Consider the following 25,034-nt stretch of genomic DNA (forward strand, 5'->3'; position numbering starts at 1 on the left):
ACACTATAATGTGACTCACTGCTAAAATATACACTTGAGGCAAATATGGCACAAGAATTAATATTATACCTCCGTTGAGAGATTTTCAAGATGGCAGGATTCCAGCTACCTCTGGAGATTGATATCGCAGAAGATATCACTCCACTGTTTCAACAAGACTGGTAACTCACATAACCAAACCGGTATATTAAAGCTGCTTTTGTGTTCACAATAGTCACGAGTAATAAAAAATACAATTTAAATGTAGTACTTAATAACCCACTTGGACATTTATAAAACAGAATCATCTGAGAATCTAGGACATTGATTTAACTTGTGAAAGAAAAGTCTTATTCCATGAGTACCCTTCTTTCAGAGTACAGATAAACTCAAAAGCTGTTAGACACCTGGAGAATAGGCATATAGGGCTCAATTTTCAATTTAAAAAACAGGTGGGTTAGAGGCAGGAAAATTGCCACCATTTCAGACCCACTCCCAACCTGCCCATTTCCGTTTATCACTGGGACGGGACACCAACCCGCTCCCAGGAGGTGGGTCGGGCCTTAAAACCTTTCAAGGTGGCTTTAGGCCTCCATTTTTCACCAATTCCCGATTTCAACCCCAGGGGGCCAGGATTCCCAGGCCTTCTGTTATACGTCTCATGAAAGGAGGCGAGAAGGCCCGAGACTAACAGGTAGGTGCCTAGAAAGTCACAGCTTGTGGGCCTGGAGGAGCAGGAGTGCTTCCCCCAGGCCCAACAAGCCTACCAGCACCGACCCCCCAACGATCGCGGACCCCCCCCCACCCCCGACCCCGATCCTCTGTAACTGACACCCGATCCCATCCCCCATGACTCGCAACCCCATGCCAACCTATGCCCCTCGTGTCCACCCATGCAACCCCCCTCCCCATCCATACAAACAAAGACTTACCTGAAGGCGTCCTCTCCCTGGCTGGTCTCCCGTCTGACTGAAATGAGCCTGTCAATCAGGCCGGCCTGTCAGACGGGAAACTGACAAAAAAAATTAAAAGACGTCCTTACGTCAAAATCGTAAGGGCGTCCGAGAAACCCGTACTAATGGGTTTCCCGACCTCAATTTGACCCCCGCCCCCTTCCCGGCTCCATTTTAAAATCACCCCCATTAAGTTCTGCACAGATTTAACCCATGTTTGCCTGATCACTGTTGAAGACAGCATCTTGCTTTAATCAACAATGACAACCTTGCCTGCAGAACAGTTGTGCACTTCAAAAATAACTCATCATGTGAAGTAGTTGAAGATATGTTAACATGATAAGGAGTTATATGAACTCAAGTATAAATATAATTTTGTTTTATAAAAAGTTTCAATCGATTTCCACTCCCACTTCACAGAACTGGATATCAAGTGGACATGAAGCACTGGATTAGTGCATAGCTTTAAAAAAAAAGCCCTTTTTATTAACAAAAATGTAAATGTAGCGGTTATCAATGTGAAGACATACAACAATAAAAATTTGCCTTTAATCAATTGCCATTTGGAGAAAAGATAACAATTCTATATATTTTTTTTTAAGATGATTGTAATTTTCATTAAACAAGAAAGACAGCATTAAGTAACAGCATGTGTAAACCCCAGAGAAGTAGTCTGATTATTAAAAGCTTAAAAATGATGTTTATCTCAATAAAATTACTATTTAAAGTAAATAAAATGTGAACCTACTAATAACACTGAAGATAGAAAAAGTGTAAAATGTGAAAGTATTCAATAAGAGGTAGGTTACAAAATAAATTTATGAAAAAAATTGCTTGGGTTTACTTTCTAAAAAAAAAATTACATTTTTTAAGTTACTGAAATCAGTCAAAGAAAAAAATTAAACAAGTGCTTCTGCTTGCAAAAGCCCTCAAAATTGCAAACTAAAAAAGGAATACATCTAAAATTCATTCTATGGTCCACAAGCTCCAGAAACCACAGAAGCAGTCAATATTGTTAATGTACCTTGTTAATTTGATGGGATTTGTCAGGTAACTCCACTGGAAAATTATATAAAACTGTTCCAGATGAACAGATGATAGTGACATGAATTAAACTGATAGAACAATACCAGAATATAAACCAGAAATGACACCTAAAGTGGCTGTTGATTTATTGCCATCCTGAGTTTGGTTCTGGGCTTCCATGTATATTAGTGCTACAAATCTGGGTCCATTTAGCAGTGAGATGCTCGTACATACATCACTAGCTCCTGCTCCAAGCCAAGGTCATTCCCCATTGCATCAATCTTTTCAGCAAAGGCTACTCCGCCACTCTACTAGTTTTTATCCATTCGAGCTTTGAAATTTTTTTTTGAGGGGGGGGGGGGGGGGGGAAGAAAAAGTAGTGTAATGAAGCTGTTTCTACTATTCCTAAATTTTCTTTAATTTTAAACACTGCTGAATTACTTAACTGATTTAAACAAGCTCATCTTTTAATGCTTTTGGCCAATTCCTTTTTAGCTAAAACAAATGGATGTGAATAGGAATCACTTCGTCCCGTCTTTCAAGTACAGTGTGCAAATTAATGCATTTATGAAAGTGAAAAATTAAGCTATAGTGGAACAAAATCATATTACATCTGTACTTTATTCAGCGTTCTAGTTGACATTAGCATCTCTGTGCAGTCTGCAACAGATGACATTTATAAAATGTCAAAAATAATTTTTAGTTTAGATATTTCCAATTTTCATTAATCATGAATAACACTAATTTTTGTTGGAGATAAAAATACTTTTCACTGCACCAGTTAAACACAACTGCTGCTTCTGCAAGTTTGCCAAATTAAAAAAATTACTTTTACTCAGCAAAACATGAATAGTAGTTTCTTTGCAAATGTTTTTTGTTAGATGTAGTCCCAGGCACTTTAGAACACAATGTTTAAAGTATGGGCTTAAAATGGCAGACACTGTCAAAGGAATATAAAGCATTACTTGAAAAATGAAAGCATTCTGCACCTTTTACAGTTAATTCTTTATAAGATCAGCCATGATCTAATTGAATGGCGGAACAGGCTCGAGGGGCTGAATGGCCTATTCCTGTTCCTATAAGAAAATTTTTTCATTTACCAAACAAAAGTGTATTTTTTTTTCAAAAAAGTGATTTAAAAAGAGACATTAATAGGAAGCTAAATCCCAATTAAAAAAAAAATCAGGTGTGAACTGGAAGATTACCTAATACATAAAAAAAAATCCAAGTATTATTTCCACTATGATGGTTACTTTTGGTCATATTTAGTTGTATGAGGAAACTGTGAGCAGATGACTATTTTTGAAAACGAGAAGAATGATATCTTGTTCAGATAGAAACATAGACAATAGGAGCAAGAGTAGGCCATTCGGCCCTGCTCAGTCATTCAAAATGATCATGGCTGATCGTCTAACTCAGTACCCTGAACCCGCTTTTTCCCCCATATCCCTTGATCCCTATAGAAACATATGGTGATAGAAGTAACTTGCACTTATATAGTACCTTTCACGTCCTCAGGATGTTCAAAATCACTGGAGTCATTTAATTATTTTTGAGGTGTTGTTTGGTAGGTAAAAGAGGTGGCTAATTTGCACACAACCAAATCAGAGACAGTGGAGGGGTCGAGAGAGGTGGTAAGATAGAGCTGGGTCGTCAGCGTACATGTGGAACCTGACGTGTTTTCGGATGATGTCACCAAGGGGCAGCACGTAGATGAGAAATAGGAGGGGGCCAAGGATTGATCCTTGGGGGACTCCTGAGGTAATGGTGTGGGAGTGGGAAGAGACCTTCTGACTCATGTAACTGCAGACAGGATATGCTGCTGTGAGCACTCTTTGTAGCCAACAGACTCTGGTTAAGATTTTCCTCACAGTTTTGATCAACTATCCCAGCACAGGAACAGAGAAAAAAAATGATCTTCCAATTACCACTACAACACCCTGGTCTTCAAATATCTAAATGACCCAACTGTTACCCCTGAGGGCTATAGAAATATTAACAAAAATGCTTAATTTTTTCTCCCAGTGTAAGTAGGGAAGGAAATCCACTTTAGAATAATAAATTATTCTCTGGATGGAGCAGATTTGATGGTCTGAATTGTCTTTATTTGCTCTGGATTTTCTTATGGCTCCAGCAGCAATGTACAACCAGGAATAGACAATTGTTGACTAACAGCAGCTGGAATCTCAGCTTACATGAGTTAAATTAAGACTCCATTTTGTATTTCAGAAAGATAGAAAGTAATCAATTCTGTTAAAGGTCCTGCCAAACTGAAGGAAAAAGGTACAAGAGATAGGCAGCCGTGGCTGTGTAGCATATTAATACATGGACCTGCTGCACTATGGAGTGGGAAGATTCACCTTTTTGTATGTTTACCTAAAGAGGTGGTGAAGAGGAGAAACGAATGTCCTCTGAGGGAAGGAAAGAAGTAATGAAGGAAGGAATGAAACCACATCATTCTTGCCCACCCCAACCTATACAGATCAAGTAGGGAGTGGGGTGATGAGGAAAAAAAAAGGAAGAATCCCACCGTTTGAGCGCCTACCTTCCTTGGTAGAGGAGTGGTGGATAGAGCCGGTAAGAAGGAGAAAAAGAGAGGTGAATTACATTATAAAAAAATCAAGCTACAATTTTGTGTTAATCTTATATCAACATTTGGTAGTAACAGTTGCATTGTAATTAATGGGAATCATTGGAATTTTTTCATTTATGAAATACAACGTGGATTTGCTCCAGTTAATCTGATATAAGTCGGTCAATTTAATAATTTCACGTGGAATTAAAAAAAGAACTGATCAGCAGAGTCTAAATTCTTAATGACATCCTTAGGGAAGCTGCCCACAGATACTCCATTTCAAGTTCCCATTCAGAATCACTTAATTTGCCTGTGCTTGATTTCAGATGTGGAGTTTTCCCTCATTCAGAATGTGACAGGTCTGAGGGAAGAACACAGGCAAAATGTGCATGTGGGCTGGTAACGAGAATGATATCAACTGGCACTCTCAATACCACGTTGGCATTTTGTATGTCTTAATAATGGAGCACCAGGATCAAGATTCTAGAATCGTGATAAGTTTATCCAGGCACTACCAAGACTCAAGCCTATCTGCAATTAAGGATAAAGATCTGGAGAGCGAACTTGTAAATTACACTCTTACTCCAGGACAAAGTGATTTTCACTCTGAAACTACATTCTTTTTAAACATTGATAATTTTTAAAACCTGTGGTTTTGAGAAAACAGCAAAAATGTTTAAACCCTATTATGTGTTGCTTAGTCATCACAATTCACATAATTATTAGTAACAGATATAAATACCGACAAATTAAAAATTTGCCTATGGATTTGCTGATTAATATAATGATGGAGAAAAAAGACTCTCTCTTATTGAGAAGTGCTTGAAATTTTTAAAGGGGGACTATTAATTTTGGTTTTGATGACAAATTTACTTATTTGAAGCAAAATACGTGCAAGCGTTGAAATTATCTGAGGAGACCCTGCTTTTCTTGTATATCAACTTCATAGTGGACATCAATACCTTTGGACAAGAGACCCAGGCACGTTTATATTTACCACGTGGCAGACTGTACCTTACATAAAGCAGATAGAGAATTAAAATATGACTGAAAACTCACATTTATAAGCACAGTGAAAGGTGCATTAACCCCTGAAAGCTGTACTCACAGGTCAGTCCCATCAGTACTGAACAAGTTGAACCATTCGTTTCACCTAACAGTTCCACTCCCCTTATATCATTTATCTTTAGTGATAAGGGATAAAGGATGACCTTTTCAAGCTTTCTGTTCTGACAGCTTCCAGATGCAGAGAGGCAAAAAATTCTCTTGGAAGCAAACTCGCAGTGACTGGCAAAAAAAATATGAGCTTTGCAAAATGACTTCTTACGTGAATGGTAGCATGCAATTTCCTTACCTTCATCACAAAAGTACAAAACTTTGCTCAGAGACTAAAAATTCAAGTAGGATATCACATTCAAAAAGCTCTTCCATAGGGCCTGGCACTGAAACAATAATGCTCACAGAAATTTCAGCCTTTTGGCCCATCGTGTCTAAACCAGAGCTGCCTCCATTTGGAGTTATCTACTTTAATTTCCCTGCCTTTCCCTGTACTCTTAATATTTTTCATCTGCAATTGTTTCATTTCCGCTTAAATGTTGTGGTTGATTTAGCAAATTGTGTTGATTTAACAGCCACTTGTGGTAATGCATTTCATGTTCCAATAACACTTTGCATGACGCTCAAATGAGGCTTTTCTGCTGAAAATACAAATTTAATGGTATTTTGCTTGCCTTTCAAGTTTGAGAACGGTGCATATATAAAAATCACTACTACTTCAAAAAATCCGTAGTTATTAGAGTGCAAATAATATTCAAAACAAGAAATTAAATGCTTTTTACATTGAACATTTTTTTCTTAAACATTGTGAAAATGGCACTGAACATTATCAATGCTATTATATAAATATTATGTTTACAATTTGTTGATTTAACAGATACGTTTGCCTGGACTTGTGCATCTGCCAATTTCTTTTCTAAATGTGCATTTCAGAATTATGCATATCATCACAGCAGTTTCAGATCAACCTATATAATCAAAGGATTGAGCAAAAAGAGACCCAAATCAACAATATTTAATCTTGTAATCATTTTGGTGGAACAAAGTTATGTTTATGAGCTGCAAAGGGATATTCATCAATAGCTTGCACCACCGCTGCCTTTAAGGGTATTAGTTCCAAACTCCTGATATAATGACATCTGACCATTGAAGCCTTGGTCATTCCTCTCTAATGTAAGTTGCATCAAGTATCTTAAGAGGAGAGAAATTGTGGATCAGCAATATTTAGGGCAGGAGATACCTGGAGAAAGAAAGCAAGCGCTTTTCTTGTGACATGCTTAAATCACAAACAAAAAGCTTTCATTAAAACTTTATATGGCAACTATTATCCTTTAAGAGGAGAAGTTCAGAATGTCTATCAAAAAATGGTAATCATTACCATTTATATCTGCGTAACAGCAATGATACCTTTTGGTATTGTTAATCTATAACTGTTGCAAAATTTGGCAGTAAGCTCCAATTCTGTTCTGTTTAAATGCCTTATACCAGTTTGTTTCCCTTTGTCAAATTAACTAGACCCCAACATCTAAATTTTCAACTTCATCAAATCGATGCAAAGCAATTGCAAAATAAGATTTTAATTTGATTTTTAAAAAATATTTTATTTCTAGCTAGAGAGTGGACACTTCAAAACACTTTATAAAGGGACGAGGAAGATATGACACCTATAAATTAAGCTCCTATTAACACATCAATTTAGTCGTTAAATTTTAAAATATTATGATACCCTTCCCTAGAAAACATTAAATACTTTTCACAGCAATTTGAATAATTAGTTCCTTCGTGTTCCAGTACAATTAATGTAGTTAGCACCTACAATATGGCCAGCCATTACAGAATTATTTTGAAAATGAATGATGAGGGAAAGAGGCCAATTTACTTTAGGTAATAATTTTTAAAAATCAAATTTTTTTGTTGTTTGAAGTCATTGGACAAGCATAAAGGTTGCATTTCACAAAGTAATAATAATTACCTAATTGGACATCAGTGGTGAATCGAAGTTTGTGAACGATGCTGACTTTGTAAGATTTGTAACGATGACTGCTCAGAATATCCTGCACTGTAGTCATATCCAAAGGTGGCTCTTCCTCTGAACTCTCCTCTCCTCTCGAGCCTGCAGATGAAAAAAGGAAGTGTGAAGTAAATGAAACCTTTCGTGTGCCAAACCTTTCAGTATTGTTTAGAAATTAAATCAATCCAGCTTTTAAAGGAATTATCAGCAATGGGTATTACAGTAAAAGGAAAGAATATTAGTTTGGCAAAGGAATTATCAGCATTGGGCATTACAGAAAAAGGAAAGAATATCAGTTTGGCATGATAAGCAAATAAATTACAGAAAATACTTTGGAGAGAATGATGAGTTAATGTTTCAGGTGTGGACTCTTTGTCAGAACTCATTTCAGATTTTCAAATTGCTATTTCCTCTTCTTAAGACGTTGAGTCTCTCATTGGGGCTGGTTTCCATGGATACAGGTCAACCTTTGGTACCTTGTTCAGGTGGCCATTAGTCATACTGGAGTTTCAACAGTGGTTTCCAGTTCTGACAAAGGGGCCATATCTTAAATTTTGAGGCAGATTTTCAACTTGCCGCCCGGGTGTGAAACTGACATTGCAGATCGGCTGCCCGTCATAGAAACCACCCAATTTTAATTTCCATTTAAATCAATGGAAATGAAAATAAGGCCGTTTCTATCATTGACAGCTGACCCATAACAGCAGTTTTACGCTTGCGCAGCAAGTTGAAAATCTACCCAATGAAGTCATCTGTTCTCTCTGCAGATGCTGATTGGGTTGCTGAGTGATTCCAACATTTTCTGTTTTCGTTTTCCAGAATCTGCAATCTTTTTCTTTTTGTTTAAGCAAATAAATTAGATTTGACACACTAAGCAACTGTGTACGTTAAAGTATTTTTAAAAAAAAACAAGAACTCACTCTTTAGAGTGTGTGTGTTCTGGTTTGCAGTTCTGCTATTACTCTTAGAAATGAGTCCTTGTAGTTTGTTTTTCCAAATGATGCACAACATACATTGATCAAAATTAATAAAATCAAGAAATCTATGAATAACCTATGTATAACTAATGACATGGAAGTAGTATCTAGCAGAAATTAGTATCACTGATGTTATAAACAAGAGAATCAAACTGTTCCAGTAGCCCAAGGCAAGAGTCAATATTGAAGTTACTTAGTAGCATTTTAGGAGTTCATTTGCAAAATGTTTCCAAGAAAAGGAAAATTTCCTTTACTTTTGAAGGCTTTCAATTCTTCCCCAAAACACGATTACCTTACTTTCTCAATTAGTTTTTATTTTCAGTTGTCCTTTTACAAAAAACTCTTCCATTCCTTTCTTTTTGTCATTTAAAGGGCTATATTAATGCAATTTATTGTTGTAATACTCATTTTAGATTTTCAAATTATTTATTTCCTCACTCCAATTTCCTCCTCCTTCAGTGGGATATGTTTCCATGGACACATGTCAACCTCTGGTACCTTGCCCAGGTGGGACAGTATTCATGTTCGAGTCTGGACAGTGAGTGCTGGAAGACTGTCTTGACTGTGGGGACATCATGACCAAAACGGATCCAATCCTCTGTTGATCTCCAATACATGCCCATTTCCAGTAGCGATGAGGAGCAGGACTGGTGGACTTGCCCTCACCTAACCCAGGAATGTTGTGGGCAGCTGTAGTGCCCATCCAACATTACAACAGCGACTACACTTCAAAAGTACTTCATTGTCTGTATAGCGCTTTGGGACATCCTGAGGTCATGAAAGGTCCTATATAAATGCAAGTTATTTCTTTTCTTTTGCTGGCCCAGCTGAGAACAGATCAGGGATGAAACCTGGGACCTTCCTGGTCTATATGGCTCAGGCAACAAAGATCATCTCTAAGCCATCAGGATGTCAAATTCCATTTTATTTGAAAAAGGGAACAACTTGCTGAATCTTGTGCTTAAAATCAGTTTTGCCAGCATTTGAGGAATAGAATATTTCCAGTGTCAGCATCAAGGACGTGTAAGTCAGGTACAGCAGTCAGTTGTAGAGTAAAGGACCCTGTGCTGTGGCAACAACATGCCTTCAACTCAATCCCATTCAGACAGCCCTTTTTGCACCAGTGTGACTTTGTTCTTCATTTTTCACATCAGCTACCTTTATAGCCTCTCTGAGCGAGGAATTCTATTAGTGCTAATTCGGGGAAGGTTTTTGAAATGGCCCCACACCTACTAGGAATTGAGGAGGGACTGTCCAAACTCCTTTCAAGTTTCCTCATTCCCTTTGCATTTCATCATGGGATGGGTTGGATTTGAATCCATGTCCAAAGGTGCAAGGAACAGTGTGGTGATCTCATTGAGCTACCCAGAGGTCTTCCTTGGTTTCTTTTGTCATTTGATATTTTCTTTCTTATTTTATTTTATTGTTTTCATCTTTCCAGTCTTTTTCAACTATCACTACTCTTTCTACCTTTTCTCCAATGCTTTCCTTAACCCCAGTAGCGTTAAGAGTCTCTCTGATCAGCAATCGTCTTAGATTTGCTGACATTGTTCTTTAGACAGATGCTTCTATGATGACCCAGTGTAAGAAAATTTCAAGAGCTTCAGGAACAACAACCACAGGCTAGTGGAAGTGGGGCATTAAGGAATAGTGGTAAAAGGTGACTAGTAAATAAAATGTCTCAACACAACATATACCCTTATTCATTTTGCATTTTAAAATGTTTAACTCATCCACTAGCTCAGTGAATTACTGCTGGTTCTTTCAGTTTGACAAGCACTTTGTGCAGTCAGGTGATGTGAATGATATTTCAAGCACACACTTCATATATTTATATATTAACACTGTCCGTTGTGTCTAACAAATGAAACGGCTTAAAAAAAACACCATTTTGCATATGGTTTTCCCAAAAGAAAAAAAAGTCATAGGTAATCGATCACTTAGTCATCAAGAAAGCCTACATAACAGGAAGCAAGTTGCTTTCACTCCAAGTGTGACATTTCCTGGCGCTAGGCTGTCGGCTAGAGCCAGTATTAAAAGCCTGCTGTCACTTGCTGTGAATTATACATTATTTGAATCCCTGGCATTTCATCTATTTTTCACTCTGAAATGAAATCAAGCACATGCTACACTATATCAGGCAAAGAATGTAAATGTTAACACCTGTACTGTACATCACTTGCACCTCAAGTATAAAAAAAATCTGTAACAGCAACTAAATTTGTGTTGAACTTAGTACACAGCTTCCTGTATGACAATCACACATCATCTCCATTAATACAATCATGATTTCAAAGGTTTAAAAGATCTACATTAAACTGGTATATTAAACCCTTCATAAATCAAGATCCCACTGACAGAGCTGGTAGGGAGTATTCAGTAAGTTTACTGAAGAATTGTGAATTTTACACAATCTAATCTTTAAACCTTCAAGCCGAACAGTAATTGTTCCACAATAAGTGCTTCTCAGTTTGGAACATGTATTCCTAGTACAAAAAATGTTACATCACTATGACCGAAGTAGCATCACATGCCTTTAAAACTAGGTGATTTGCTTGCAATTACTATTAGGAACACTATAGAACCAGAAGGAAAATTTAAAATCATAACTTCTTGTTAATAAATCTTTGAGGAAGCTTGTAATGCATACTATCTTTAAACTCTAAGTAGTACGGAGTTTCCCGCTTACAAGGCATCATGTCAACAGGGTGCACAACACTCAAAATGTAACCTCCATAGTCGACAAGCATATGGAACTATTCAAGCTTTCAGGTGTATTTTCTGCAGACAACCCTTGTATTGGAGAATGGGGATAGTGGAGGTGGGGGGGGGTGGAGGGGGGAGAGCAAACAAGATAGAAATGTGATATGTCAACTGCAATTTAGCAGCCAGAGTCAACAGTCCCCTGCAAGATTAATGTTTATAAATACAGGTGCACTGTAACATTATCGATTCCTCAAGAGTCGGTAGTATTAGAGTCTCTAACATAACGTGAATACATGCTGCGTTTATCATACAGAATCTTTCAGTGATGGTTTGGTAATCAAGGGTAGTGCACGCAACCATCAGCCATCTTCTCAAATACACACTGGGGATTTACTGGAGTCACATTTTTCTGCAATTGTTATTAGTGGAAGATTGCCAGCTTGTCTCTCAGGGACCTCCAGGTTCAATCAACGGTTTCAGCAAACAGCATTATAAAATTATACGTTCTACAATTTGGGATTAAGAATGTATGTAACAATTAGGGACAATTGGATAATGATATCAAAAGATATTTCTTTTATTTGCCAGTTTTTTTTGTAAAACTATTTGAAGTAAAATAAGCTTCTCTTCTCCATACATCAACTTGTTTTTTGGATTCATTTGTACAAAATTCTGAACATAACACAAAGATTTCATAGCTCACAAGGTTTTCACTCTTTTAACAGAAATACCTTCCAAAATCACTAGCCCAGGCCACCAGAGAGAATCATGAGAAACCCTTATGGACACTTCTGACATCATGATGTCACCCAAGCGACTATTCTTTCACATGTCTTATATGAAGGATGTTCTTCCCTTATCCACCTCCCAAAAGATTCTCATAACATTATAGCAAAAAACCACAACACAACAAACATATTATCAACTAATCATTTCCAATAGGGCCAAAATGAGGTTGGTTGGCAAGTGTACAGTATGTGGAGGATCATTCCATTAATTTTTGCTTATTACGCTACTGTGAAGCGCTTTGGGACGTTTCGCTAAGTTAAAGGTAGTCTATCAATGCAAGTTATTATTGTTGTTGTTGAAAGCCATACAAGGTACATGCCCTGTGGAACACAAACAACTGTCTAATTTTACAACTGATCTCTTCCTATATATGGAGATGAGAGTGCATTTTGCATCCATACAATGGGAACCATGCTGCATTCCTGAAGGAGGAAGAATCAGACAGGACAGCGTAAACAGAAGTTTGTCCGAGAGGAATGAAGGTCAGGCTACTTTTGGGGTGACTTTGGATGATGTCAAAGGATTATTTTAATCTCATAATCACATGCAATGAGATTAATCAACCACCACAGATTCTGTTTACCAACCCTGCAATTCCTTTGCTACAAGAACATATATAATTTCCAATTAAGATTGAATAGATGCTGTGGATACTCAAAGATGGATGAAATTGCTAAGTCTATTGCTACACGCCTTCCTGGAATCCAGTGTGGCATCTGTTCCAATAGCCAGGTAGTTAGTTTGAATCTCCTCTTCTAATATTTACCACTCATCGTTACTCTTTTTACATTCAACAAACCCCATAAGCTTGAGTATTCTGTTCTCCAATTTCACTGTTCTCTCCTTCAGCTCCCATGGCTCAGAATGGATTAAATACCCTGATGCCTATCCTCCTGGGGCTACAAAATAGCAGAAATAGAATCCCATATTTTCATAGCAGCCTAGGAAAACAGAAGCTCCTAAGCTTTTGGGGCAAAAATGTTTCTGGTAGGTGTATTGACAATCTCAAAAAATTCCCTACTGAGTCTTTTGGGGTGAGGGGGTGGTGGCGAAGAGATGGTATTCCGAGGGAATAAAGAGCAAAAGGACATAACCATTCTTCACCATCGTCCTCAGCCAAATGTTCCTAAAAAAAGATGCTTTCCTGAAATAGCAATTGGTAAGAATTTGACCTATGGGTCAAATGCAAAATCTAAAATTCTCAGCTAGGCACGCATATAAAGCAGAATCCCTAGGCGGCAGCCCATACTGATGTTTCCAGGCATACCTCTGTTAACCATAGACAATTTCAATTGTTTAGCAATGAGTTTTTAAATTATCCAAACTGAAAAGGGAACTGACCTTGAAGGCATGAAGAACTGTTGCACTTACTTTTACTACATGCTTGTGAACAAATTTGATTCAATAGCCTCATCTAACAAATCTATTTATCTATTGCTGCTTTCTTCTTTATGAAGTTTTTTTAGGTTCTTGTTGTGAAGAATCAGTGCTTTTCCATGTACGGGTGATTCTTCATATTTCATCTGTTAGTATAATACCACTGAGGAACCTTGAACTAGCAGGTACACAGGGCATCTTATTTTGTTGCTGGGACTGTATACCTTATCAGACCTTTTAGAAGCTGGTGCAAATGGACGTAACTTTTTTCACTTGCCTAAGTAAATGCCCACGTTAACATTGGAAGAAGAAAATCTGTAAAATTAGGTGAACTACAAAAGTCCACCAAATCAAGGATGGGGATCCAGGGAGAAGTACTGGAATGTACAGACTCAATTTAGAGGCAACACAATTATTACAGCCATGAAACGAGACCTGACTGAAATCTGGAGCATGAGGTGGAGAGTTCCTCCTCCTCTTCTTTGAGACTCACGACTGGTGACTTCAGATTCATTTGCATCAGCTGAAGTCAGAATACTATGAATAAGAAATTTCTGCTGAGATTATTAGAAGACTGAATATGGTGCATCAATCAATACCAGGGACATTGTGCGCATGTTGGTACTACAGAGACTGCCAAAAGGGATGGCTGAAGTGATGGAGTTGAAACTTTTTTTTTGGAAGAGCTCTAAATTCAACAATCTGCCCCATGCTTCTGACAGTGGTATCAATGGGAGTTACTATTAGCTAAGGAAGAGTCTTGGATTGCTATTAGAGGCACATTGTACCTCTGGTTTGGAGCAAAAAGACACTAGCAGAATGCCCGGTGATACAATGATTACAAATGTGTTGCTTGCAGTTTTCCTCCATTTAGATGATGGCTTGTTCATCGGTATATGGAGGATAACTGAATAAGGAAAAATAAATCCTTTCCATTCACTTGCATTGTGCAGAACTCCAAAGCTAAGCAGGACATTTCTTGCGAGCAATTCAATTATATTTTAGAGTTTGAGATTTCCTGACAGTGCATGTAAATACAACAGCTATATGGATCAAATCACATTTCCCAAACCAATTTACATTAAACCTGCACATTTTCCATTGGTTGTACTCATCAGGCCAAGTCAGTTGTGCTGATCTGTTCATGCCGGACTCCCCAAAATGGTAGGAAAAGGATAAAAGAAACAGGATTGTCTGCTATCAGCACTGTTTAGCTGTTTAACAATTCTGCTGGTTGGCCATTTTTGGTTGACAGCTGCCCTGCGAACATTATGGGATTACCACCTTTGGATATAGTGATCATCCCATTATAGTATCACATGGGGCCCTATCCAAATTGATCACTTCAGCTAGATTTCACTGTGATACACACAAGATTCTTATTCAAGATTATTTTAAATAAGATCACACATCCCTATAGATAATGTGTTAAGGCTGAGACTACTGCTTTTAAACTGATTAACCCTGACAAGATCCCTTTGGCCTCAAGAGTGACCTCTTAGTTGACCAATCAAGAGTCTGACTATACACTTTGATATATTACACAATTTCTAATTAATACCTTGTGGAATACCTCTATAACCTTGAAAATACTTATTAAACAAAATTAAAAAGGAACACTAAAAAAAACATTAGAACATCATCTGTTTACATTTCAATATCAATACTATTGATTATAGCACTGCCATGCTGCAGTCATCTTTATCTGATCCGATGTTTTTTTTCCATAGTCTGAATGTGAAGAGTTGACATATTTATACCTTTGTTTTCATCACAAGCGAAATCTTTAATACAGTAACAAAGAGCATATATGGTTGTTTATCACCACCCATCTAAAAATATTCTTACACATATAATAGTGAAACCTTTAGGAACCACATAACTTCTGTTCTATGATTTTGCTCTATTCAATCAAGTTTGCCTTTGGTTACCATGCACATGAAGGTTAAGGTTAACTGCAAGTTGAAGATACTCTGTATCTTCCTTTTATGAGTAAATGTGTGTTTGTGAGCATGCAGCATTATTTTTAAAACTGGGGTTAGTGTTAAATTTATAGTTAGTCTCATAAATTTGGAATAATGATACCAGTTCACACTGTAGTTGTTGCAAATGTACAGAGAATCTGAATTTAAAACCAGTTTTAAACCATGCAAAGATAAAGAACCATGTCAGGCAGTTCAACGGAACAGAATGCTGTCCCACATTTTTATGAGTTTAATCTTCAACATTGTTTTGCTCCCCATCTCAGTTACATTGTGGGGAAACATTAAAAAAACATAAAACAAAAGTAGAGAGATTAATCTCCAGGCTGTTGTTGGGCATCTCCAAATGGCCTGTGAAGAGCAGCATGGTGAAGTTTGAGAACAGAGTTCAGTAGCCAGCTTTAGTTGCAACGTGGTCTGGGAAACAAAGTAAGGGGAGAAAAAAAAAGCTTTCCCTAAAAAAAAAAGCAAAAAGGGTAACTTCTCCAAAATGCACTTCTGGTTCAGGAGCACAGAATTATTTAATTGAGAAATGAAAATGAAGTGCCAAGGGCTATACTGCAGGACATCACCAACATTGAAAAGTGCAAGAGAAGACCAGACAAATCAGGAAATGATGATTTCAACACATCAGAGATTGGGAAGAAGAGCATGTAAAATGGTGTGTTTGAAGCTTAGAAGAAACAGTAGAAGAAAGTTCAGAGAAGTACGAACTATAGCAGTACTGATAAAAGAGAGAAAAAGATAGATTTTGACAGATAGAGAAATAGCTTAGGGAATGGAAAAGGAACGAGAATCACCCATCAAATGAGAGGTGTAGTATAAACACTGGTGACCTACCTTATTTAAATTTCTAACTGAATCAGAGGCTTCAGAGTTCTATTCTGAACACAAATTAAAAGATGAAGATTCATACTGTCCTATTCTGAGTGGAATCTGGCTTTAAATTTGATTTCTCCATTTCATTAGGTGCTTTTGTAAGGAAGAGTCCTTCATAAAAGGAACTTAACTTTGGCAGCAAAGACGAATGTAGTAAATTTCATCCCTTATGTAAACCAAAGTTAAGCTTACCTGATTTACTGTACCTTTACATTATAGTAAATACAAAAATAGCACATACAAATAGCTTTTCAATAGACATGCCAGGTTAATAATTTGCAATTTCTACAGTGATTAACTTGAATTAGTATTTTACTGAATTCAAATTCCACCCTACATACTGTGTTCACTCTGTTGTAACTCATCTTGTGGCACTCATGAGTTACGTTGTCAGCAGCACTCAGTAGTTATTTTGCACCAACTATTGATCCCAACATGTACTTCCATAAGTACAGATGAAGGTAATTTTTAAAATGCAAGCCATGAGTTGGAATTTTATAAACAATTTAGATAAATAAGCAAGAACACCACCCTCACAATAATTCAGTTATATTACTGTAATTGACTTACTATAATGATGTGCAGCTATTACCTATAATTAAACAAATTGCCTACACCAAGTCCCCAACTAAATTTACTGTGTGAATTGAGCTTCCACTGCGTGCAACTTGGATTTGAAGTCTTAAAACCAATTTTAATAAATTAACACTAATTTGCTTTGAATACCAATAACCAAATGATGTTAGAAACTGACAAAGATGAAGGGTGCACTTACAGTGTAGTTACCAGTTTAAGAACCGTATCGGCAGTTATTTCAGCCAGGCAGAACCCTGTCTGCACTGCTTGGGTCCTATCCGGCTGGAATTTTAACTGTCCTGTTTAAGAGATGGCTTTGTGCATGCCTGGACATAAAAATGCACAGTGCGGAATGTCAATGTTTAGAGGGTGGGAAGATTCTCTGCTTAAACATTTATATTAAGGTTTGATACATTTATCAAGTGTCCAAAGGTTCTGATAGACCATCTGAGGACTTTGCAAACCACATTCGGCATCACACTGGATTTGCACTCTATGCGGTGTCAAACCAAAGTGGTTTGAGATTACTCCATCCTGGCAGTCTCATTCAGCTTTGCTCTAGACTCATGTTGGGTCCCAACTTTGTACTTTCACTACCAGTTAAGCACCAGAGCAAAGCAGAAATTGCTTTCTAGCATTGTTAAGGCACCCTAAGTCATATGCTCCAAAAATAATGAATAACACTTCACACATATTATCAGCAACAACCTTTCAGGTCAATTTATAACAGGAGAAAAGCCCATTGAAGCGCATCTGTTTACATTGCCATCATGGCATTCAATTGTATTTCGAATAACCCCAATATTCTTGCCTCTATAATCTATATTGGTCGCTGATTCCAAACATTTATCACTCTTCGGTAAAGACAGTTTCCCTGATATCTACTAAATGTTCTCACCTGATTACCATTTAAATCCTCTCTCTCTACTTTTTTTTGGCTAATTTTGGGCTACTTTATCTATAGATTGAATACTTCAGTATACACTTAGATGAGCCCCCCTTAAGCTTTTTTAATCTTTCCTTATAATCTTACATTTGGGATCACATTTGCTGCTTTTTTCTGCATTCTTTCTAATGTAAGCACTTTTTTGTGACATGGTGGCCAAAACTGAATACAGGTTTTGAAGTGTACTCTAACCAGCATTGAAAGGCATCAATATAATCTCTGTAGACTTACATTCTACTGTTCTGGTTATATATTCCAGCATTAAATTCATTTTTATTAATTGCTTTGCCATATTATCTGGACATTGAACCTGATGAGTCTTATACTGCACCCAAGTCTCTAAGTCGCCCTGTATAATTTAATTTCACTTATTTATACTGGTTTCACACTTTTTTTCCCATTTGTATGTAATATTTCACATTTCTCCATCAATTTTTCACGTGTTTGCCCAATTACATAACTGATTTAAACCCCTTTGTCAATCATCTGTAGTCTCTACTGTTCTTTTAATTTCTTATGTCATCTGCACACTTTTAAGGTGATTTTAATATCCATATCATTTATGTAGATTAGAAACAGTAAGGCCGCAAGTATTGTCCCTTTAACCCATGCAGAACTCCACTTAGCTTTCTCTCCCTTTCATTTTGGTGTCACATTTCTCAGGAATATTCTTGGTTTACCTATTTTTAACCCGTTGCTTGTTCAGCAAATATTCTTCCTTGAATTCATGTGGCTTTCTGTTTAATTAGAAGTCTTTCACATGGCACTTTGCAAAAAGCTTTCTGAAAGTCTAAAGATATAATTTTATGATAATTGCCTGTCTGCAACATCCTCAAATAAGTTGAGATGATTTGTCAAGTGGGACCTAGTCCTGGCAGTTTCTTAAACTTGTTAACTCAAGCCAGACTATTTCATTTTATCAATGGAAGAGATATGTCAAACAGTAAATAAGAGGCAAAATTTGGTGGCAGCGCATGAACAATTGAACAGAAAAAATGATACTCTTCAACTTTCCTCCAAACTTTCCGTTCCTACCCTTGATGGAAGTTCGTAATCTGATCAATCTTGACTTGTTTGTAAGCTTTCTTCATTTCCTTCACACCAGTTTTCATTGCATCCACCCTAGTCTTTGTGTCTTTCAATGACTGTATGGTATAGTTGGTTTGTTCCATGTTGAAAGACTACACACTAGGTTGTCCCTCAGTTGTTCGTATATACTCTTCTGCTTTCTGAACTTCTCACCACATTTTATTGCAACATTTAAATCAGGTTGATCTTAACTTTTTTGTGACTTATTGAAGGATGTGAATTTTCTTGCATGGATCTGCTATTCTAGTTTAATGCAACACAAGGATATCTCTTTTTTTCTGATAACCAATGCAGGCTATTTTTAAATCTTGTCAAAATGTCAAGAGGACCCTTTCCTGAATATTGGAATCTACAAAATATCAGGACTTTTTTGACTTTTCCACATTTTGCAATTACAGCAGAATTTTTGGGTTGATAATTGTTCAATGTTAATAACTTATATTTTTCCTGAGTAAATGATTTGGCAATAATGCTATATGTCTATATGTCTTCAACGCAGGTTTTATTTCCCACAGTTGTGCAAAAATTTGGTAAATCGAGCAAAGCCATATTTTTCATTAATCATTAGGGAAGCCACAACTAAAGAGTACTTATTATTAATCTGTTTAGTTCTAATTAAAAACTTTGGTTCTTAAACAATGAAAAAGCCAATTTTTAAGTTACCAATTATTGAACAAATGATAAATTATTGAAAAAGATACATCAAACACCAGGTTTATGGTGTTTAAAGGGGTGCATAGATATTTGTACAGTCCACTGCTCAATTAAAAGTCCTTACTCAGTATGGAACCAGAGAACTGTGCGTGTGTGCATACTGGCTGAAATTGTCACCATGTTGTAAGTCTGTGTGCTGGCGTGTGCTTGAAATTCCCCACATTGTGAATTATTTGATCTCAGCTGGAGATGCCCGGGTTGCCAAACAGAAGTTACCGTGCTAGCCTTCAACTTCCCTTTAATTTACATGTATAATACGCAAATTACAACAAGATACAAATTTGCAACTTCTCCATATGAAATTTCCATTAGACTCCAAAGATATATAGTATTGAAAATGTGAAAAAGAATTCACCTTTGAGCAAGTTACTCTACTGCAAAAATTAATGGAACTAAATTACAATCAGATTTAGATCCCAGCAATCCTTTCCAAACATATAGACGTCTCAGTTTCTACAATTTGTTGAGATCATAAGATTCTTTGATCAGAAAGTCTAGTGATCATCACCCGTTTCAAATCCAGTTCAAGAAATATCATCAATTTTAACATCCTCTTCTTTTCCAGTTTCAATGTGAATTATATTTGTGTTTCAATGGCGAGTATTGATGATCACATCAGAGGCATTAGTTTGGGGTTAGGGGGAAAGGAAAACAGAATTACTGTAGCCAGAAGCCTGAAACAGCTGAATGTAATATATACAAAGAGAACTTTTTCAAACTTGTATTTCAACTGTGTATGTTAATTTAGCTCCCTCACACTACTAGGCTCAGTAATTCCTCCTAGTCAGCTGCTCCTATGAGGTAATTCACACTCAATGATTGAAATAAAAGAAAAAAAACAAAATCACTGTCAAGGTTAATCATAATTCTTTGCAATGTTAAGGTTTTAAAAGGGCTACTGATGGCAAAATCCCTCATTCAAGTCTTGCGCCTATTCAAAATGCAAAGAATATCTAAGGTATCTGTCACACATTTGTCCTAAAATCAATGACACGCATTTCTCTCATCATCTTTTTCCAGCTAAATGTAGAGTGTTAGCTGTTTTAGAGCAAAATTATTCAGATCTTAAGTTACAAATGCAATCTCTATAATGGTTAACGTAGGATTTTTGCTTAGAGGATTTTAGAATTAACAAGGCTGAGGCATATCACTTCAGAGCTGAAGTTGCTGATACTGCAATTGCATTGACACCATGTTGAAACAGAAGAGATAAGGAGTACAGGGCCAGTTTGTGTCAAAATTTTCTTCAAATATTCAATTTTTGTAAAGGATTGTGTTCCTTTGTCAATCACAGTAGTTGCAAACAGTCATTTAATATTTTATATCGATGATAGTTATCAAAACCTGCTGTCTGTATATTGCTTTTTTACTTAGCAGCAGATTTTTAAAGTACATTATTTAAATATCCCAAATCTTCATAGTTTTTAAAAAACGACAACCATTTCAAACATGCATATTTCTAATCAGTGTTTTGCTGACACAAGTATTTTGAAAATTAAGTTTGTTCAAAAGTTAAAAGGTCAAACTTACTGTACTCTCTGACCAGACAGAATTCCAAAGTGCTCTGACTCTCTAAGGTACGATCTAAATCTACAGCTACGTTAGGTTCATTTTGCTTCTCAATCCGATACTGATGCCCTGGAACGAAAAAAAGGCCAGCAAATAATGTGAATGAGAAACTTTCATGCTAATTGTGCAGAGACTGTCGTTAAAACATCCCAATGCAAAAATGCCATAAGTTGTTTTTTTTATTATTATTCATTCATGGGATATGGGTGTTGCTGGCAAGGCCAGCATTTATTGCCCATCCCTAATATGTAACAAGCATCTTCGCAATGAAACCAGTGGGAATTTTTATTTTGTGGTCGAGGCCTAAAAAGGTAAATTGCTCCATGTACTAAGTTTAACTCAACAGGAAATGTGAGAATAAAGTGGCATTTCAGCTATGTCGTGCAACAATTACAGTAGTCTGCAGACATCAAACTAATTTAAGTCGATTTGGAATTTCTCATTTTTCTCTCCCATGGTTCCCACTTTCAATATAAAAGCAGATTCTCTGACTACAGGAAATTGAGCCCTTGGATGATACAGCTCAAATCAAAATTCTTGTTCCTTTCCTCTCTAATTTGTCCGCCCAACCCATTTTTGCATAGAATTTAATAGCTGCTTATCTGATCCAATATTGTGGAATCATCTATAACACGTTCACATACCAAGCTCAAATTTAAAATCTTGTTTTATTCTCTCCCAAAATTAAGAAGTCTTTTTACATCAATTTTCTCCCTCTCTTGAAGGTGCTGAATTCTCGCTGGGATATGATTTCATGTGCCAGTCGTCCTCCAGTACCTCGCCCGAGTGGCAATGCATGAACTTAGGCATTGGATTGTGGTAGGCTATTGGATCGCAAGGGGCATCAAGCTGATGGGTATGAACATTCAGTGAGGACCTATGCTTTTACATCAGGGCGGTGCAGGATAGTGACCAGGGACACGAACACGTGTGGATTTTCCCCTCCCCCACCCAGAGGCACTAAGGCAAATTCTAATGCTCAGATCACTGGTCAGCTGGCTTAGCACAGACCAGAGATTTAACCTGCTAACAGGCAGCCTGTATGGCTCAGCTGCTTACTACCTGATCAGGCTGAGTCGCCAGAGGAGGCCAATGGTGTCTTTTGAAAATTAAGTACAATTCAGATTCAAATTACAATCTAACAATAGAATCAATGTTTGTAAACTGAGATACTGAGTATTTAGTTGTACTGGGCCTGTAAAGCTTTCAAGTACCACTGTAATGGTACATCCCCTGCTGCAGCTTTACACTCACGTAGAGTGATGAGGTTGCCACACAGTGCACCGTATATGACTAACTTTATAGTGTCACCGGGTCTTATGTAAACAGATGGCGAGCATCATTTACAAAATAGTGAAACTTTAACTTGTTAGAAAGTTTTAAAAGTAACAGATTGAGGGAGTGAGTGGTACAGTTGATGACAACTCTCAATTTTTCCTCTTGCCACTTGGATTTGAACCTAGTCCATCCCAGATGAGATGAAAGTGTCCTTTCTCTGCTTCTACAAGAACAAAATTAGTTTACCACTCTCAACATTGTTTCAGTGAGTACCATCCCTAGTGGCACAAAAATGAGCAGTTTCACTCATAAGCCATAAAGATGCTGGGATGAGAAACAGAAAGAAGAAATTAGTGCAGGAGGTGATCTCTCTGCAGCTGAGACTGAAGTGCATTGTTGGGGTAATGTGAAGGAAGCTTTACCCTACAGCTAAGGTGTCCCTGTTTGACATTGGTAATGGCTGTCAGAAGTGGAAAACAAGTTCCAATCACCAGTATGTTAACCATTAACATAAATATCACCTCAAATGAAAAATTAAGGAAAATATTTAAAAATTAATATTCCTCACCATATGCTCTGTACTGCGTGACACTTTTGATTTTTACAATTCAATGTTGGAAGAGAATGCTTCTTTAAATTTCAGTAAACCTTTCATTTTAGTAGCTCTAAAGCTAAATGGATTTAAATTGTCATTTTCCCAAGAGCTATTTATTTTGGTGAGTTCTATTGATTTCTTTTTATTATTTAGGTGTAGGAAATGCAGTTGTTGCTGAATAATGGTACGTTACTATTACAACTACACATGAACCAGAACCTGCAAACGAGCCTATTTAGTGATTCAAATAGCATTTCAGAATGATTCTGTAACATGATCACAAACTATTTCTTTTAGGAGCATCCGTCTTCAATTTCATTATAATTTTGAAGCATTAAACCTTAAAATATTTTATTTTGATTATACTGATAAATCATCTAACATTGTTTAATTAATATAATTCACTAAATTGCCCAAATATTACCAACTCTGTCCTATTTATATATAGAGTAAAAATGCTGCTTTAATCTTTGATGGCTACAGTAACACAAGCTGTCTTTGTAAATCAATATAAATTCTGCAAAGTGACAGATCATAATCTGTAAGACACTTTAGGATATTACATGTCAACTGGGGGTTTTACCATATGAGACAGCAGGCACATTATTGCAATTGTAGAAAAACCTGTGTATGCATAAACATGCTACAGCATAGAATTGACAGTGTGCAAGTGTTTGCAGACAATAAAAATCACACAGGCTGAAGCAATGGATGCCCTTTGGAAATTGACCATCTCTAAATTACTACAAAAGGTCATTGGTTATAGTTATGTATGATTACTGGACAGATTTAACTTGTGATAAGACTACACATATGTAAAGCTGCACATAACTAAAAACATGTTTTTCTTTTCCTTCCCCTTCATTGCATGTAAAGCAAGTTTTCTAACAGTACCCATATTCAAAATTTCCATTATTTTACAAAATGGGACAAGATGCTGCTGTTTGCACCAGTTTTGCAACAATGAAACCTTACCTTCTGTCTGGGTGCACAGTTTAAGAAGACACTCCGTGCAGCGAAAAGACAGAGGTTATACTCTTAAAAAACCTGACTAAATTGAAAAGAAAATTCTGAAAACGTTTTGGAAATACAACCCATCAATTCTAATTTTTAAACTTTCACTTTCAGTCAACAACAGAAAAAGGTCCCTTCGAACTTTTATCTTCACTACAAAGTGTTGTTATCTTGTGGTGGTGTCAGGAGCTTTATCTCTCTTTCAACTGACAACATAGACAATTCAGATAAAATTGGAAAAGAATCCCACTTCAGTTGAGTAAATAAATAATCAATACTCATCTAAATGTAAATGAGAAACTAGCCCCCTCTGATAACAGGGTGCTTATCAAAGATCCAATTTTCTCCAGACAGTTGGATGCAACCAAATCACCATCATCCAGTCTTAAACTAATGGATAAAAATCGTAACTAAACTGAGCAGATCACCAGAGATCAATTAAGTTTCAGGTTTTGGCCACTTCACATTTAACTAGGTTGGCCATCACTCACTTTACAAACCCTTTTGGTCAGCCTTTCCCTGTTTGAAACATTCAAATCAGCTGTCGTCTTTTTGTGAATGTGTTAAAAATAATACTTTGGAACATTAAAGCCAAAGTTGTAAATGATGATGATGAAAGCTGCTCTCTGAAATGAGGGCTGATCTTGGTAAATAAAAACTGCAAAGAGCATCAATTATGGAAAAGGGCAGGAAACAAAAGTGTCAAATTTGAGTCCATTTAGATTCAAGAAATCAACATGGCTAAAATGCTGTTCTGTCAATATGGTTAAAATAATATTCTGCCACTAGATGCCGTTAACATGGCTTGTAAATATGATGCAACACAGTATTCACAATAAAGAATGCAGCTCAGGATTGCCCTTTAATTGTTCAGACACACATCTTATGGCATTTCAATGTCAATGGTAGGGCAGCACCAGAAACACAGCTATGAGATCTATTG

The 25,034-nt window shown here is 36.8% G+C and overlaps 1 protein-coding gene across 3 annotated transcripts in view; it reads right to left on the bottom strand.

The window, feature by feature from the left end:
* mapkap1 (MAPK associated protein 1) overlaps positions 1–25,034 on the bottom strand; it is a 199,333-nt gene that overhangs the window by 31,323 nt on the left and 142,976 nt on the right. For 2 of the 3 annotated variants that reach the window (XM_067969730.1, XM_067969732.1), the window contains 2 exons: positions 21,166–21,273; positions 7,562–7,702 (listed from right to left, as the gene is read on the bottom strand). In XM_067969730.1, coding sequence (XP_067825831.1) covers positions 7,562–7,702; positions 21,166–21,273 — 249 coding nt within the window. The remainder of the gene's footprint in view (positions 1–7,561; positions 7,703–21,165; positions 21,274–25,034) is intronic. The other variant, XM_067969731.1, reaches the window with a different exon arrangement.

Source organism: Heptranchias perlo, chromosome 31 (assembly GCF_035084215.1).
Source record: "Heptranchias perlo isolate sHepPer1 chromosome 31, sHepPer1.hap1, whole genome shotgun sequence".
NCBI lineage: Eukaryota > Metazoa > Chordata > Chondrichthyes > Hexanchiformes > Hexanchidae > Heptranchias > Heptranchias perlo.